This window comes from Phytophthora parasitica (genome assembly GCF_000247585.1).
Source record: "Phytophthora parasitica INRA-310 unplaced genomic scaffold supercont2.12, whole genome shotgun sequence".
Lineage (NCBI taxonomy): Eukaryota > Oomycota > Peronosporomycetes > Peronosporales > Peronosporaceae > Phytophthora > Phytophthora nicotianae.
In genome coordinates, this window is record NW_008648998.1 from 1,179,812 (window position 1) to 1,196,917 (window position 17,106).

The 17,106-nt window shown below is 47.1% G+C and overlaps 6 protein-coding genes across 6 annotated transcripts; 3 read left to right on the forward strand and 3 right to left on the reverse strand.

The window, feature by feature from the left end:
* Positions 1 to 493: 493 nt before the first annotated feature.
* Positions 494 to 926, forward strand: PPTG_07668 (hypothetical protein; the record flags this gene model as incomplete). Its single annotated transcript, XM_008901940.1, has 2 exons — positions 494 to 711; positions 734 to 926. 2 exons carry the CDS (start codon positions 494 to 496, stop codon positions 924 to 926), a joined length of 411 nt encoding a protein of 136 aa, XP_008900188.1.
* Positions 927 to 1,498: 572 nt separating this feature from the next.
* PPTG_07669 (hypothetical protein) lies at positions 1,499 to 2,278 on the reverse strand. Its single transcript, XM_008901941.1, has one exon. It carries the CDS (start codon positions 2,251 to 2,253, stop codon positions 1,612 to 1,614), a length of 642 nt encoding a protein of 213 aa, XP_008900189.1. The 5' UTR covers positions 2,254 to 2,278; the 3' UTR covers positions 1,499 to 1,611.
* Positions 2,279 to 2,819: 541 nt separating this feature from the next.
* Positions 2,820 to 5,816, reverse strand: PPTG_07670 (hypothetical protein). The gene has a single exon (XM_008901942.1). The coding sequence runs from the start codon at positions 5,450 to 5,452 to the stop codon at positions 3,638 to 3,640; it is 1,815 nt and encodes a 604-aa protein (XP_008900190.1). The 5' UTR covers positions 5,453 to 5,816; the 3' UTR covers positions 2,820 to 3,637.
* Positions 5,817 to 7,413: 1,597 nt separating this feature from the next.
* On the forward strand, positions 7,414 to 8,299 carry PPTG_07671 (hypothetical protein). The gene has a single exon (XM_008901943.1). The coding sequence runs from the start codon at positions 7,447 to 7,449 to the stop codon at positions 8,185 to 8,187; it is 741 nt and encodes a 246-aa protein (XP_008900191.1). The 5' UTR covers positions 7,414 to 7,446; the 3' UTR covers positions 8,188 to 8,299.
* Positions 8,300 to 13,708: 5,409 nt separating this feature from the next.
* PPTG_07672 (hypothetical protein) lies at positions 13,709 to 13,954 on the reverse strand (the record flags this gene model as incomplete). Its single annotated transcript, XM_008901944.1, has 1 exon — positions 13,709 to 13,954. One exon carries the CDS (start codon positions 13,952 to 13,954, stop codon positions 13,709 to 13,711), a length of 246 nt encoding a protein of 81 aa, XP_008900192.1.
* Positions 13,955 to 15,584: 1,630 nt separating this feature from the next.
* PPTG_22176 (hypothetical protein) lies at positions 15,585 to 16,025 on the forward strand (the record flags this gene model as incomplete). The annotated part of the gene is made up of 1 exon (XM_008902070.1): positions 15,585 to 16,025. The coding sequence occupies one exon, from the start codon at positions 15,585 to 15,587 to the stop codon at positions 16,023 to 16,025; it is 441 nt and encodes a 146-aa protein (XP_008900318.1).
* Positions 16,026 to 17,106: the final 1,081 nt, after the last annotated feature.

A 17,106-nucleotide genomic window follows, 5' to 3' on the forward strand; every position in this document is an offset into this window, starting at 1 on the left:
CAAAGCACAATAAAAGCTAAGTTTTATTGGCTAACCCCAAATAAATCAGTAACCTAGTTGCTTTATGACAGCATTTACCAGTTCTGACACGTAAACTTACCATATCGAATAAGAATGCTCTTGTTAAGGCAACCCTCATTATCCAGCCAATAGTAGGACAGATGAGTGGCGACTATTATATCGCAGAGGTACTTTAATAATAAATTTAAAAAGTTGATGAACGCCGAAGAGAGAGAAGTTTATGACATTGGTCACCGCCGTTACCGGTCGTACGTATTACTGTGAACAAAACAATTCAAACCCCGACAACAGGACCATCCCCGGTGTTTTGAAGTTCTCCGGTATCAGCTTCACGACGCGGGCGCCTCCGAAATTCATGTTTCGTCAGTGACAGACGACGGTCAAGTCGTCTGTCATTCAGGAATTCTGCGGTAGTGGAATTGGGATTTGAATTACCATGAAACCCAACTAATACAAGGACAAGTGGGCCATCATGTACGCCTGGTACTTCCCCAAGGGTCGACAGTACATTCGCAAGTACCGGTCTGGCCACCGTCACTACTGGTCGTACGCTATCGTTTGGACGGACAATCCGAACCCCGACAACTCGACCATCCTCGGTGTGTCGATGTCCTCCGGTGTCGGCTACATGAAGCGCTCGCCTCCGAAGTCCGAGTACGTTATTGATGGCACGACGGTCAAGTTCGATTCGTACAATAGTTTCTGGGGACAGCAAGCAGGGAGTCCGACTCACGAAGAAATCCGGCGACACTCAAGACCTCATCACGTGGGAGCAGCTTTCGGAACAGGCTCGAACTGCTTTGAGCGAGGCTGACTTTGATGTCCAGTGGACTTTGAAGAAGGTGGTCATGCCGTTGAAGGACGGCGCGTTTACGGAGAGATTAGAGAAGGCGTATCCGTTTTAGCTGACTGTTTTTACTGTTCGATGAGCTCTAATCGATTTTTCGCTATCTTGTCCGTGCTAACCCTGAAGTATTTATGCCGGTACAGTATGACCGACAAGAATCCAATTTTCGACTTGGAGTTGGTAGTCGGGAGCTCAAACCCAATAAACCCTTATCTTCTTTAAATGGTTCTAATAAAACTATCAGCTTGAAGCTGTACTTGTAACGCAAACAAACCTATGCTACGTGCACCAGATACGATATCCGCTGCACGTATCCGGAATATGTATGCACACTTTACAGAGCCAGATACTTTGGAAATATTATATTCTCCTGCCGCTATGCAAATCTAATGTACTGTAAGTGATCGTGAGAATCCTACTACTAGTAGTTTAGAAAACCATCATACTCGTGATCGCTGATTTGAGTGAGCTTTTGGACTTAAGCGATTACGTACAGTATAGTGATCGCGAGCAGCTTTCCAATGTAGTAGTCGAGTAGACAAGGTAGCTACAGCAACTTTAATAACAATAATTGTGTTGACTTCTGTAAAACGCAAAATTCTTTGTTGGAATTCGAAACCAGAATTTATTGTTAGATAACTCCTCCAGCTTTGACTAGCGCAAATGTATTGTATAGATTAATAAAACTACTTCGAATATATTCGACTTACCAGCCGTCCGACTCATAGCCTGTCGCGTTATGGTCAAAATGTGAGCTGGTCGCTATGCACATCAAAACATAGATTCATGTCCCGTGACAGCCTTATACTCTTCTCAATGACCTCCTTTGCCATTGACTCTGTGCCACTCACCAGCACAGCTATACGTGACTTGCCAAGTTTGGTTGCTTGTTGCCCCATTTCTCGAAGTATTCGCCCAGTGTCAGGTCTACGATTAAACCAAAGACACTTTCTAAGCCGTGGATCCGGTGGAATTTGTGCTCCAGCGAGACCCCGCGTCAGGTAAATCTCCGTGAAGAACGTCTCATCCGAAGTATTTAGAGTCGTGGGGCAGAGTAACACATCCGGTAAATAAGGATCTCGAGTCATTCGACCAATGTCCACCCTCATTAATGCTGCTCGAAGTATTTCACTGTCACTCACGGACCAAATAAAGCGTAGCCGATGTAAACTTCGCGGTTTCTGTGAATAACACTGACTGTACAGCCAATTCACGATAGACCGCATCGACGTCACACCCATATCTTCCGCGAAAAGTACAAAATGAGAATACGTTACCATGTCCTCGATATCAATAGATAAATTACCATACGGACCGTCAATCAGCACTTCAAATGAAGCCTTTCCCTCGTTTCGAGCTTCAGGAGCAGCTAGCAGCAGTTGCATAGTCCAGTCACCAACTGCCTTGATGTGGAAAGTGACGTAGTCCTCACATGGAGAGGAAGAAAAGCAGAAGGGATGCCACTCCAACGACGATAATATCGGTACGCATAGAAAAGCATACTGTCCTGCTTTATACTTGAATTCTTCTCCTGTATCTGGTCGAACACGTGGGAATCGGATGCAAGTGATATCGTCTGGAAGCTGGAAAATCTCTAACTGATCCTGAGCGGCAACTCCGAGTCGATTCGTATTTTTTGTTGCAGTTCTAGTGTTCAAGTCATTACTCAAAGACCCTGACTTTCGTCCGAATATCGTTCCATTATTGTAGATTCTAGAGCGATAAACGAGTCGATAAACCACGTCAAGTTCCCATGGGAGTATCCCTACTAGAGCAATAACGCTACCATGGAGCACGGCAGAGACCAGAATCACGATAAAAAGTATCCAATGTGATCTCACGAAGAATCTGTAAAACCGACGACGAACACATCCAAGAGACAGCAAATACAGCATAACCATCGCAATGAAGGCAATCATCCCACTCGCAACCTTGGGGTTACGCTCGATTTGTCCATTATTTCGTGCCAAAATGTACGCAAGTCCATGCAAAGCTGTTAAAGTAATCGTTATAAATGCGAGTAATTTGTGGTAAAATAGTGCTCTCTCGAATGAGATTCCCGTAATTACCAGTAGCAGCGCATTATTTCTCACAACCAATCCAAATACAGCGGCGAGAGCAATTGAAGATGAGATCCCCGAGTCCTTGACGTTATAATTTATCGTTTGGACCGTAGAAACCAAGACTAGCGCGAGCACAACAGGAAATAATACCACAATATCGCCAACTTTTATATTAAGCTCGGCCGTGAAGAAAACTATTGGCTTGGAGAACAGTGTACGTGAAAGTCTCCATCTAAAACGTAGCAAGGATTGCAGAATCCTCGAAGCAGACAGCTCTCTCACTGCAGTCACAACGTTGAATATACATGTCTTAACCGTAGTCGAATCATCCCAAGAGCATCGAGAATCAGTCGATACGCTGTCCTCAAGGATTGGAATGCCATTATCGGCAGACGCACTGGTCATCGCTCTATTGTCCACAGTCGAATCACAGTGTTCATCTACTTCACGGCGGCCTTCGTCAGCAGAAGAGAAATGACTGCAGCTCTAATGCATTTGCTATCGATAACCTCCAGCATGTGAAACACAGTCCAGTAAGGAGCTGACGTTCAGTCCGGACTCCAACCGTGACGATGTCGTAATGGTTGGATAAGACTGTGTCGAGTCGACAGTCTGCATTAACATCGTCTTGAACTTGACCTCGACTCGTTGAAAACTGTGTGTGTCAAGTTGTAGGATCTTGTCTTCATTATTTACAAAAAAAAAACTAGAGCTCGAACGTTTCTCTATGCACATCGAAGTGCACCTTCAGTTCTCTAGCGAGTCTGGTACTGGCGTAATGAACTTCGTCAATGAGAGCTGAAGGTCCACACACCAACACTGCGACTCGTTCCTTGCCGCTGTCTTTGGCTTTTTCGCCCATTTCGCGTAGAATAGCAATAACGTCAGGTCGAGACCCCATATGCAGACAGTTGGCGAGTTCTGGAATATCTAGAGCTTCTTCGTCCAATATATCCTGGGTTAAATAGACCTCACTCACAAACGCATCCGTAGCGTGATTTGTGTTCCGTGGATGGGACAGAATATGAGGGAAATAGGACGCCACTTCATCCACGTCAAGACAGCTATCTCGTCTCGGTTCGTCTCGAGCGAGTAGACTTGAGATTGTCTCCTTCTCTTTAACCGACCAGATAAACCTCACATGAGGAATAACCCCTCGACTTCGGTAATAGCACTCATGATGCAGCCAATTAACGATAGATCGCATAGGAGTCATCCCAATCCCTCCAGAGAATAATACCACGTGAGAATACACAGTGGGAGTCGCTAAATCGAGGGAAATTTTCCCGTACGGACCATCCACGAGCAGATCGAACGTCGACGGCCCGTCAAGTCTCATCGCGCTGGCTTCGCGCTTGAGAGCAGCAGTCAACAGCTTGGTCGTCCAGTCTCCCACTGCCTTAATGTAGAACGTCACCATCGCTTCGTGGGGAGAGGACGCTATTGTGAATGGATGCCATTCTAAGTACGAGATCGACGGGATACAGAGGAACGCGTACTGTCCAGCTTCATAGGCGAACGTCTCGCGTGTGTCTTGACGTACTCGCGGGAACTGAATCCTCGTTATATTCCCTGGTAGCGCACAGATCGAGAGCTGGTTACGCGCAATAACCCCCTTGTTTACACTGCAGGCGGAGCCGTGAGCGTAGATACGAGAGCGATAAGCGAGTCGATACACCATATCGATGGCCCAAGGAGCGACTCCAGCGATCACGTACACTGCGCCATGGAGAACAGCACACACGATCACTGCGATAAACAGTATCCAATGAACTCGGACGAAGAACTCGAAGAATCTCCGTCGGACGCAGCTTACAGACAGTACAAGCATCAATACCAACGCGAAAAAGGCGCCACAGCCGCTGATAACCTTGGAATCATTTAATTTCTGCTCATTCGTGGACATATATGTGAACCCGTGAAGACCCGCCAATACTATCGTAACCAAAGCTGCCAATTTGTGGTAGAAGAGAGCACGTTCGAAGGACATTCCCGTACAAATTAGCAGTACTGAGTTGTTTCGAACAGCGAAGCCAAATACTACAGCCAACGCGATAGAAGACGGTGTCCCAGTGCCAGCAACATTTACAGTCTTGGCCTGTAGTGCAGTATATGCGATAGCGCCCGCAACGATAGGAAACGTAATTAATACATCGCCAAGCTTCAGATTAGCTAGTGAGGTGAGAATTGGTACTGTGGTAGAGAAAATATTCCTTGAGAGTTTCCATCGTAGCACCATCCACGAGCGCAAAAGACGCTGTAAAGGTCCTGGTGGGAGTGGCCGATGTGGCGGTGGGTCGTAGTCTTCAGTGGCTGGGAGGGTATTCACGCTACCATCTAAGTTGTACGTGGCAGAGCCTCCGTCTTCGACGTCTAAGATCGGGACTTGCGACGTGTGAGCGTGGGAGGTCCAGGAGAGCGCACTAGCTTCGATCACGTCGAGGACGGGGACGTAGTTTGCATTGGGGGTCACGGGGCCGTCTATAACTACGCGAGTTTTTCGCTTGGAATCGTTCCGCATCCTGGTGATCACGAGGCTTTGGTTGGAGACTGGGAATGTTCTCCATGCGCCATTGCGCGAAGAGGGACGCGTTCCATTAAAGTGCTTGTAACGCTGGAAATCTCAAATGTGGTCAGAATAGCAACGGCCTCTTCGAAACGCTCTTGAATTTTCTTCCACGATATTTCGATGGCTCCAACCATTTACAACGCTGTAGATCAGTTCTCCTGCAACGAGACTTACAGTATCTGACGCGTATCTGCACAGTGTCGAAGTGTTCATCGAGATAAGGTGTCCACCCAGTTCAGGAAGATCAGAAATCAAGACGGAGCTCCTCCGTCTTGATTTCTGGCTTTACTGCCGACCAAGATGTGGCAAATCGTTATGACCTAAAAAATAACCCTCTCAGTAGTCATATTATATTGCTGTCTTAGGGTCATTCAAAAATGTACCAACATAATGGTTCACCAGTTTAACGTCATGTCTGCTTCAACAATATTTAAATATAATTGAGGCAAACTGACATTAAAATGCCAGTTTGCCTCCACCATGGTACGAACAGTGTTCTTACAAACTATTAGGATGGAAAGCTTTACATTCGTGAAGATGCTGCCTGATGTCAGATAGGCATAATTATGGGGGAATATGAATTGAAAGCAAGTAGTGTTGTTGCTATCTTATTTATTTTCGTTCGGGAGTTTCGTCAATGGTCTTCTTCAATAGTTATGCATCGCAGAACATAATTTTCATCAGATTGTTTTCCTTTCGAAAAAAGTAATTTTACCTTACTTCCTTGAGTGTGGACGTTGGTCCAGTATATTATCAGTATTGCTGTTGAGAGGATTCCAAGCCTCGGAACTGTTTACCGAGGAATTCGGCTGTTTATCCGCCTGACTATCTACGAGTCTGGATACATTTATTCGGGGAGCATGAACCAAATGGAGCATGATACCATGATGGTACAGCCTGTATCGTGCTCCATTTGATCCTTCTATCGTACTGCCAGCCCTTCAAGAAACCCTGTCATCTATTCCGAAAAGCCGTATCGCGTATAGAGTCTGGTTAACAGTCTCAATCTGCTTTCAGTCGAAGTTTGAGACGGATGGATCAGTTACCAGTGCTGATCTCGAAAGCTTGAGTTCGCACGATCAGATTTAAACATCAACGCGTTACAGTGCTCGTTAGCCGCCACAGCCCCCTGTCCTACACGTATGTATAGTAATCCATCATTACTATTAGCGTCACAGATGCATCAGACATAGAGCAAGCAATGTGTACATGTACCCATTATAATATGTACTGATTTTGAAAAGTGACTCTATCGTGAATCACGGGTTGTGATAAACCAATTTACTCTAATCAAAATCAAAATTACAAACGTATATTTTAGTTAGAGCGGTGGATTATTGCTTATAAGATTTTATACTAATTTAGTATAAAATTGATACAAAACACGTAGCACATCCCTTAATGGAAAATATGTTTGTACTAACAATGTACCTAAGTAGGCTACAGACCAAGCCAAAATGCCTATAACTTCCCCATTGATTCATGAATTTTTTTTGTAAATTTTGTGCTCACCTTCATTAGCCGAAACTTCTATCTCGTTTATAACCCTGTATATTCGATAATGTATGATGCTTCTGTCGCGCTAACCCCATTATAATATAGAGCAGGAGCCCGTAGCGGCTAACGAGGGGAGGAAGGAAGGGGGGGGGAGGGGGGGGGGGGGGGGCTTAATGTACGGGCTTCAAAGTTCTGGGAATAGAATTCCATAAGAATCGTTGGCTCTTGTTCATAGATCATTTTATACAACTACTGTATGGCATGATCAATATCAAAATGAATACGTAGCTGCAAGTCAAATCCTCTATCCTAGCATTGTGCTGCGCTTCCTTAGTTACATGTGTTCCAGATGGAGGTTATTATAGTACTTGTACTAACTACTACTAGACGGATGTTTTGGATTCACTCCTCAATCTTCCACTTGAGACGCACTTCGTTCTTACTTACGTATGAACCTGCGAGCTTTCGTCTTGGCCGCGATCGCGGCGCTAGGCGTCGTGCATGCTGAGGTTAACTACATTAACCATGATGAAGTCGAACCGTTCGCTCAGCCCAAACCTACCACCGACTCCGAGAAGGCTGCCGTCAAATACAAGCCGCAATTTCATGTCTCCTACGGTTGCCACCCGTACCCTGCCGTTCAGGCCGATGGATCAGTTAGCGCTGGGCTTAAAGGAAGTGGGCCTATGGACGGGGAATGCGAAGGCTCACCTCTGGGCTCTCAAGTATACTCTCGTTCGGGCTGGTACGAGGACATGTGGGCTATCATGTATGCTTGGTACCTTCCGAAAGGTCGGAGCACCAAATATCAGCGCCGCCATTATTGGGAAGTTGCAGTCGTTTGGATTGATGATCCTGCGCTTGCCAATTCGACGATTCTGGGCGTATCACTGAATTATGGTCGTCGACACAATTCTCAAGTGCCCGTTGAAGAGCAGTACCTTCATGGTTCGAGAGTGAAGCTCGAATCTTTTAAGGGATTCGGTGTGCCCAGACCGAGATTACGGTTCACGGATCTCGAAGGTGAAACTCAGGATCTCATCACATGGGAACAACTCACTGAGGAAGCGCGCGATGCTTTGAGCAATGCCAAGTTTCAGCGCGGACTCATTAAAAGGTTGAGGGGGGACATGCCTTTGAAAGACGGAGTTTTCGAGAAGAGACTCGAGGATGCTTACCCGTTTGAATAATGTCAGCATAGGGTTTCACACGGCTCTGTCGTGTGGTGAGGTGGTATTCGCCGGAACCTCACTTTTATTCGCCGGAAGTAATCTTAAAATGAAACATACTTCACACAACAAAGTTCTGCTTCGCACAGAACGGTTTTTTTTTACCCGTATGCAACTTAGTCTTACGAAGGCCAGATAGCTAGTCGTGCACTCAGATAACTTCCGCTCAACCGAAGATGGGATTCCTAGAAATAAACATACAGTGACCTTTCTAAATGGACCTTAATAAACCAGATATCCCATGGTAGTGCCATTTAGGTCCACCGAGTCGGCTTCCAGTGATTGCCATGGAGTAAACTTGAGCTCTCTTATATTTAAGCGACTATCTTATAGTCCAGGACTATCAAGTAGCAATGAAACACTGTTGTTTGACGTGCCGTAGCCACCTAAGAACTGTTCATGTGTGTTTCGATGCTAAGAGTTCATTCCAAAACTGACACAGATGGGTCTTTCTGAGCTCCTCACACTACTATTTAACAAAGGCTGACTGACTTATCCGTACCTCTTGTCGTGACAGCTTCCATACTAAAAATCAAGAATAAGGGCTCGCGACGCTAGCAAGCTTTCAAAACGCACGTCATCGTGTCAGAAAATTGAAGTGAGCTGGACTAGTGCTAGTTAGACATCTATGAGTATATCCGTCGACCAAGGCTGACATGAGATCTCCCTTTTCAGGCTGTTTTCGCCCAAATTTAGTGCTGGCACTAACAAGGAGGGGAAATGTATGTTCATGAAGATCGCTGTTTCAACTGCCTCTGCGTATAAATACATTGTCGGATATGCATTTACAAATTTCAAACATCTCGATTAAAACAGGATATTGCTGGAGAAAACCAGCACGGTAACTTGACCCTCCTGACGTCGGTGCATTGTAATACTGAGTACAACGACTTGACAGTCATGTCAGTAGCAATGCTTCCATTTATTTCGATCGAATATACAAAACACCTACGTTCCGGAATAAGGTGAAGCCAACAGATCTCCCAAACACATCAATACTGATAAAGGACATGAATCGTGAGAACGTAGAGCTTGTACTGAGCGAAGAGAGGAGGCACCACTTGGGAAAGAAGACCACAGCGAAGGCCACATGATGGGACAAGGAAAAATTCTGAAGTGATTGATTATCCAGAGCGTACACTGTATTCACTACCTAGACTGCATCCAATCACCAACGCTCTCTAATCTTCCAATTATCCTACTCACCAAATCATCGGTACCGTAATCAACGTACAGTGATCTTGCCGGGATCGTGTTGGACCAATTCGGGTTGACTGGTTAATGGCTATACGTCGACCAAAGTCCGTGATCCTCAATACCCCCCCCCCCCCCAATGCGAACACGCGTAGATTCTGAGCGCCGTCATGAGGTCCTTGTGACGCGGTCTAGGCATCGTATTTGTCATGATGTTCGCCAGCATCTTGGAAGTCTCGGAGTACTCAAGTTTGACTTCACCACGCTTGACCTCATCATGAATGTGATGGTACTTGATGTCAATGTGCGTGGCGCGTCCATGGTTCACGGTTTTTTTTGGTCATCTAGATGCATGATGGGTTGTCTTCAAGAGTTTTGAGCTCAAGTCCTGACTCGCATCTTGCCTCCACAATCTTGCAAAATATGCGGTGACTACTTGATTCTTAGATAGCCAAACTTCAGCGCAATGTACTCTGCCTCGCTCGTAGACAGCGACATGCTCGACTGCTTCTTGCCTCTGTAACTCACAGGTGCGCTCATCAACAGAAACGAGTAGCCCAAAGTTGAATTGCGGTCGGAGTGGCCACCAGCCCAATATGCGTCCGATTACCCGCGGAAGTCCACCTTGGCTTCAGCCGCAAACAGGTGACATGTGACTCGGTTCATGTAGATAGCAAAAGTTGCACTTCACCGCGGTGCTGTGCTCGACTTTAGTGTTCTCCATGAAGCGCATTGCGTAACCCACAGCGAAAGCGATGTCGGGTCATGCCGCGGTCATCAAGAGCGAGAGGATACCCACAGCCTCGCGGAATGAAGGGTTCACCTCGGCTGACGCGTTGCTTGGAACTAGTCGAGGGATCGAATCCGCAGTATTCACTACAGCATTGCACTTATCCATGCCAAAGTGCTTGAGAATGTCGTCCACGTAGCGTCGTTGGCGCATCATCACGCTGCCGCCCGCGTTGTACACCAGCTCGATGCCCAATATGAACACACATTTACCACAGTCAACCATCTCGAAACGCTTGTTGAGATCGCTCTTGCTGCTTGCAATTAGATCCGCTGAGCTACTGGTCGCCAACATATCGTCGAGATACATCAGCAGAAGCACGCAGTAATCGTCCACAATCTTGAGGTAGAGGGCACGTGTCGTAGGCCGAAACTTGAAAGCCGATAAAACACACATACTCGTCGAAGGCTCATTCCACATACGCGAAGCTTGTTTGAGACCGTAGATTGTCTCCACCAGCTCCAGGCAGTCGAAGGCGCCGTCGAGCTCCACACCTTCCGGCACCACACAGTGCACGACCTCCTTCATACACCCCAGAAGAATGCTTTTACCGCATCCAGTTGCTCCAGCATCCAGCCAATGAACACGGTCAAAGCGATAATCATGCACAGCGTCACGTTCTTGATCACGAGCGAGAACGTCTCTATGTGTCTTCGTATAGTCGTTGCCGTACTTCTGTTTGAAGCCTGTAGCCACGAGGTGCGTCTTGTACTTCTCAACGGATTCGTCCACTTTGCGATTGTCGCAATGTGTGTACTGCATATCTAAAATTCCACGGTAAACAACTGCACGATTCGAATCAGGCAAATGGCGGATCCGTTTTTGATTATTGTATAGTACGTAGCACATTAAACGCTTACAGTTTACAAACCCAGTAATCCTGGAGCAGGCGAGTTTCCGCATCGCCCATAACATCATCAATTCTTAGTCCGGTCTTCACTTGTGTCTAAAATATCTTAGCAAATGTTCCAAAAGCCTCAAAATACTCACTCTCTATACGCCGACTAACGATAAGTAAGACCGCAAGGTGGTACATGTGTCGTTTATCGGTGAAACCATACATGAAGGTAGGATATGCAAGATCTCTCGTTCGAAAGTCGCGCACAAATGGAAATGAAAAAGGCTTCGCTTGCTGTGGCGCTAAAATGCCTCGCAGTAATTTCAGGGTGATGATGCCCAAGATCAAAGTTGCTCATCCTATCCGTTTCCCACGAGCAAAAAGCCGTTCTAGTCTCCTAGATTTCCAAATACGAAAGCCGTCTCATGGGCAATATCCGCCACATAAGCCTTAGATTTCACCAACTCCTTCATTCGTTGGTTTGGATTTTGGCTTCCTTGAATCCAGCGAATTCATATAACGCTACGCTGAAATTGAGAGTATTAACGGTAGCCAAAAACCGGTGTCAGAATGTGTGGAGCGCACGAAGGTTGCTCCAGATTAGTCGAGGTGGCACTGCGTATTCGCCCATTCGGTTGATGCAGTGTTTGATCGCAGGTGTAACCGGAAGACGTGGGGGCACAACCCACTCAATACCCCGCATAAGTGAGATTCTCCATTGCCAAAGACGATCGAAATCGATCCTGTAGGACAATGACAGACATTCCAACGAACACGACACTCGGAAGACGTCAGACTATTTTCATACATTATGCTCTTGCAATGGATGTGTCGCTCGATCATTTCGTGATCCGCCTGATATATATATAGCAGTCAAACAGCATCATGCCGCACGACAGAGCTACAAAAAATGCCAGTAATATATAACAATCTTAGCTTCTGTTCGGCATTGCTTCAAATTTGACCAGGCTTGAAACTAAGACGTCAAAACGAAGAAGCGGTGGTTCAGTGTCTGACCTTGTGCGGCTTACCAAGTGATCACCTGGCTGGAGGACATGATGCCCGTGGCTGTGACGGAAGAGCGCCACGAGAGTACACTCCTCACACGTGTATCTACTAGTAACCAGTAAGCTGTATACTACTGAACGTTGTGGCTACTTTGCGTACGCTATTGTCATCTCGTGTGTACTGACGGCTATATTTGTCTATTGACGAGTTAAATATATTTATCGATGGCCTAGACTTGTCCCCGGGTGTACGATGCGGAAGTAGTAAATCAGGGTTGCGATGCGTTCGGCTCTGTCTAAACTATAAGGAAGGACCCACACACCAATAAACAACAGACAGATTAGCCATGATTGATGAGAAGGGAAGAGTAGGAACACATCCTTACACGGAGCGGGAGTTCACGACCATGCGATGAGTGGTCTTGAGATCGGGAAGATAAATATTAGAATTAGTTTGACGTCCGAAGCCAGTGCGAGAGGGAAACTTGCACCCACAGTGTTTTAAGACCGCGCATCTTTAATTTCAAAACTATCTCTACTTAAGAACTCGCTTTGAGGCTATGCTGAGCTCAAATTGCTTGTAATCCTTTTCTAAGCGTGATAATTATCAAACGTATAGTTTGGCGATATCACCTTTTGGGCTGACCAACCGTACCTGTTTTAATAAGGGTGTTTTATAACAGATTTAATAGCTAGAATTAGGAGGGGGCATAAATCAAAAGGACAGATTTGTAAAGCACCCAACCGAAGAAAAAAATTGACCGTGCCATTAGTAGCGACTGAATCGGGTAGACTTTCAATATTGAGCAATTTCTTGCCATATACGCTAGCAAGAGGCTGCAACAACACATCGCAACCTTGTAATATCAAGTAACTGGCATCAATTGCTCCCAACGTTACAGTAAACAAGGGTGGTGCGGTGAGACCGCTGAATGGCGAGATGAGCGCGCCATGTGGGCAAGGTTGACGACGACGGCAAGGCGGGGAAATCGACGAACGCGAAGGACAAGAGGTCGACAAATTAAGGGCGAGACGACGGAGTCAACTGAGAAGAGGTGGCTGTTTGCGTACCGGTAAGGCCCAGGTCAGTAAGGTGTGACTATCAACGACGTTTTGACGTGGATGACAGCTGAGGATGCGTGCGTGTGTTTGACGAAGACGGCGGAGAATAAACCCAATGCGATGAAGGTCGCGAAGGGATAAACAAGCGTGGCGGCGCGAAGGGCGTCATGGCTTCGTGTGCCGGAGATCACTCTGAAGCACGAAAGGGCGGTGGATCTTGTCAGAAGATCGCCAGAAAAGTAAGGTCGCAGACGGTGGAAGTGTGCCGGAAGGAGTATCAGTCAGATCAAGATTTGCGTTGACCAGGACAACTCGTCAGTGTGAACGGGTGGTAGCTGCGAGGATAATCCAGTTATCTTCAGCCCTGTACTTGCTCTTCCGTGTCGATCTTTGCCGTTTAGCTGTCCTCGCCACCGGATCTTTGTTGGTCTGCAGCATAGTCCTCCTCTTATGGCTGGATCGTGGCGGATGTGTCCCAAGCACGACACAAATACTCCAGATCAGGACACTATACTCCTGATCCTGACGATTTTGGTGATCCGGAGCATGTTGAAGCTTGACCCAGCTTTCACAGGCCTTCATCATGATTATTCACGCACAAATCATCCCAATCTGGGTCTCACCGTCCGAGATTCGCAGGATCCACTCGCGCATACTCGAGAATGCAGGATCTTCGATGTCGGATTCCTGGATCGTCCAGCTCCCACTCCACAATGTTCGGATCTGTAACTCTTGGCTCTGATCGGTGTACACCATGTTATCGTGATATCCATTCTCGTGATCCTTGACCCAATCACCCTGTACTAGTCGTTCAAGCTCGGGATCATCAAAGTCCATCCATTTATATTCTCGATTGGAACTTGGCAGTGCGAGATCTCTGGTTTACCTGATCTCTCCTCGTCATGACTGAATCCATGTGATCTAGGCTTAATTGTGAGTCAACGTCGTCATATCGGACTTCATCGTGGCACCCTGCGTCGAATCCATCACTCTCTCCGGTTCAATCTGCTTCAACATTGCCGCAGCCAGATTGGTCAAGTTGCTTGTTCGGAACGGTGTCCATTCATCATGTTCCATATTTTCATTTCTCAATAAGCACTCTGCCACACTCCCACTGCTCTCACTCACTCTCCCTTCCTGTTTAGCTCCTCACTCCCGAGTGCTTCTTCAGATCATCACCCGATCCGAAGAGTATCGTGCCTATAGCCGCCTATGCTCTACAAAGTTTAGCCTTCTTATATCTGTCCCGGTTTGGACATCTCAACCTCAGCGAACGCTCTCCCTCCAGGCTAGCGAAGTCTACCCAGAGTGCTCAATAAGGTATATCCAGTCGAGTCAGTGAAGTCTGTGGTTCTCGCGGACAAGAAGGGCCACTTAGCTCGCTCAAACTGACAAGACATTCCTCCAAACACCCGAGCACCTCAAATCAGAATGTCTGTCCGGTTGCCTCAACCTGTTGACTGCGAATTTTGCCAGGCGTGCTCTCTGCCGAAGCGGAGAGAACCGAAAGAACCCCAGTTTTCTTTTTTTATTTATTCAATTCTCTTGTTCCTCTTCTTATCCTACGGAGTTCCTACTCACCGTTTGCCCGCTTCCTTTTTCGAATCTACTGGTGCATAGTTCAGAACTGCTTGAACAACCACCAGGGTGCCTGCACACACTGACGGGGGTTGTAATGGTATGGACAGTTGGTATATAGGACCTAATTATAAATCAGACTCGAATTTGCAATGTGTTACACACGTGCCTTCCTGCCCTCAAGACCCGGAACCACATTGGCCGCATCTAGCTCATTGAAGGTTGTGAATAGCAGAGCAAGTGTTGTAATACCTGGATAGCATTTTGGCCAGGTCATACCATTTAATGAACTTTCCCTTTCAGGTGCAGATCCAGGAGGTTAACCGGAGTTACTGCTTGGCCAGGAAAAACAATCGATCCTCAACTATCAAGATCCCGCTATAGGTAGCAGCAAGCACGACGAAATGGAATCTCAAGGGACACGCCCACAAGTCTACCAACGGTCAAAATCGCAGATCAAGACCACTACATTGGACATAGAGCGGAGATGTTCCACTGCTACTCCACCCCATCTCCGTGTCTAGCTAAGACATTCAAACTTCGCCCATTTGAACTTCTCTGTTGTTACCAGATCCTACTCTACAGGTGAGTACACAAGGAGTACAAGTTCAGCTGATCGCTGATCATCGGGAACTCCCCCCCCCCCCCTCATTGTTAGTCGGTGCTAGGAATTTAGATCCAGCAATCTCGCAGGTTTTCCTGATCCAGCTACACCACAAAAAGCGAGGTGAGAAGTGTGATACTAGGCCCTGCAGCGCGTACCAGGAGCGCAAGGACCGATGTTGAGTAATATGACGACGGAGCGGTTGTCCATCGCTCGAGGAAGAAGCAGCGCACTACACGCGTGAGGTTGGACGGGGATTATAACGGCGGTAACGAAGCGGTGGAAATGTCCACGTCGATCATTTCGTGTGGCGTTGCAGCAGGGCTGCCAGGTGATAATGATGGACCCCGTACTGACAGTGGGGACGACCATGGCGGTCATCGTGGAGACCAGGGCGGCTCTGGTGGAGCTCGACGAGGTGGATCTGGAGGTCGTGATCGAGGTTACAGCAACCGAGTTGGTGGTAGTCGTGGCGACGCAGTCGTGATAACGGTAGTGGCAGCGGGCGTGATGACCAAGGAGGAACACCACAACAACGACGATACCTGGATACGCTCACAACGGCGGCGCTGGCGGCACCACCACCGGCACCCAGCACCAACAATTCCGACAATTGTAGAGTCGCGACCGAAGACAAATAAACTAGAAGTGAACGAATTCGCGGGAATGGAGGGTGAGAAAGTGGTGGCTTCGATCGAGGCAGCGAAGCAGGTCCAACATCGCTAGATGGTGTTGAAGGGCAAAGACCGGTCGCCATGGGACTTGTACTATGGGGTGTCAGCCCATTTGAAGGGAACCGCAGCGACGTGGTTCCTCAAATTGGAGGTCAGACGCCCTTGAAACTAAAGCGTATTACGAACCTGGAGTGGCACTTGAGGAACATATATGGGAGGGAGAGTGCCTGTGGATACAGCTTCAGTTAATTCAATGCCGACAACGACCTACTAAGTGACTATGCAAATAGCCTTACAGAATTAAGGACTGGACATCCAAGACTACCGGCGAATTCTATGTGGACGCGTTCGCGCGCGCCATGAAAACCAAGATATCGGCACAGGTTTGTGCGCCCCGCGAAGCCTTCAACGCTCAAGCAGGCCGTGGGCTTCGCCATCGAAAACAGTAGCAAGTACGGTGAGGGCGCTGAGGTGAACGACTGGATGGTGGTCGCACAGATACGTCTCAAGAATCACGCACACGATGGACCAACTGCTGTATTAATAAACGGAAGGTCAGTCGAGTATCTTTTTAATAGCAGTCAAATATCATCAGTTATGGAATACAGTGGTGTAGCATTATCAGTATTAGCATCTCCAATCCATTTCAACATTGGATAGAAAAATTCTAAAACTGGGCATGCTGTATTTTATGTAAAAAGAGTGCAACACACAATTACCAAGTTTAGTTTAGTATTTGTAGGCTTGATGTCGGTGCATCCAAATGAGCCTCTTAGCTAACGTTATTCGGTATTCCCCCGTTAACTACTCATGGCAGCATCTTCTTCAGCAGGATTGCAAACAAATTCGTCGATGATAATTGAATCTCGAACTCGAAGACAGTTCGAGAAGTCCATAATCTATCGGCTCACTAGCTCATCCGCCTTCCACCGAGAGCGACAGGTTGATATCATCCCAGTCACAATCTTAGCGTGTCGAAAGCAGTTTAACACAAGATCGCCGACCTCGGCGTGACCCAGCTCGCGCCAGCACGTTTTTACCCACCGCTTTGCTAAATACTGACCTACGTCATAGATGTCACGAGTTAGACCATATTCTTCTTATCGTGTGCCTGTTGTAGTAGTAGATAACTC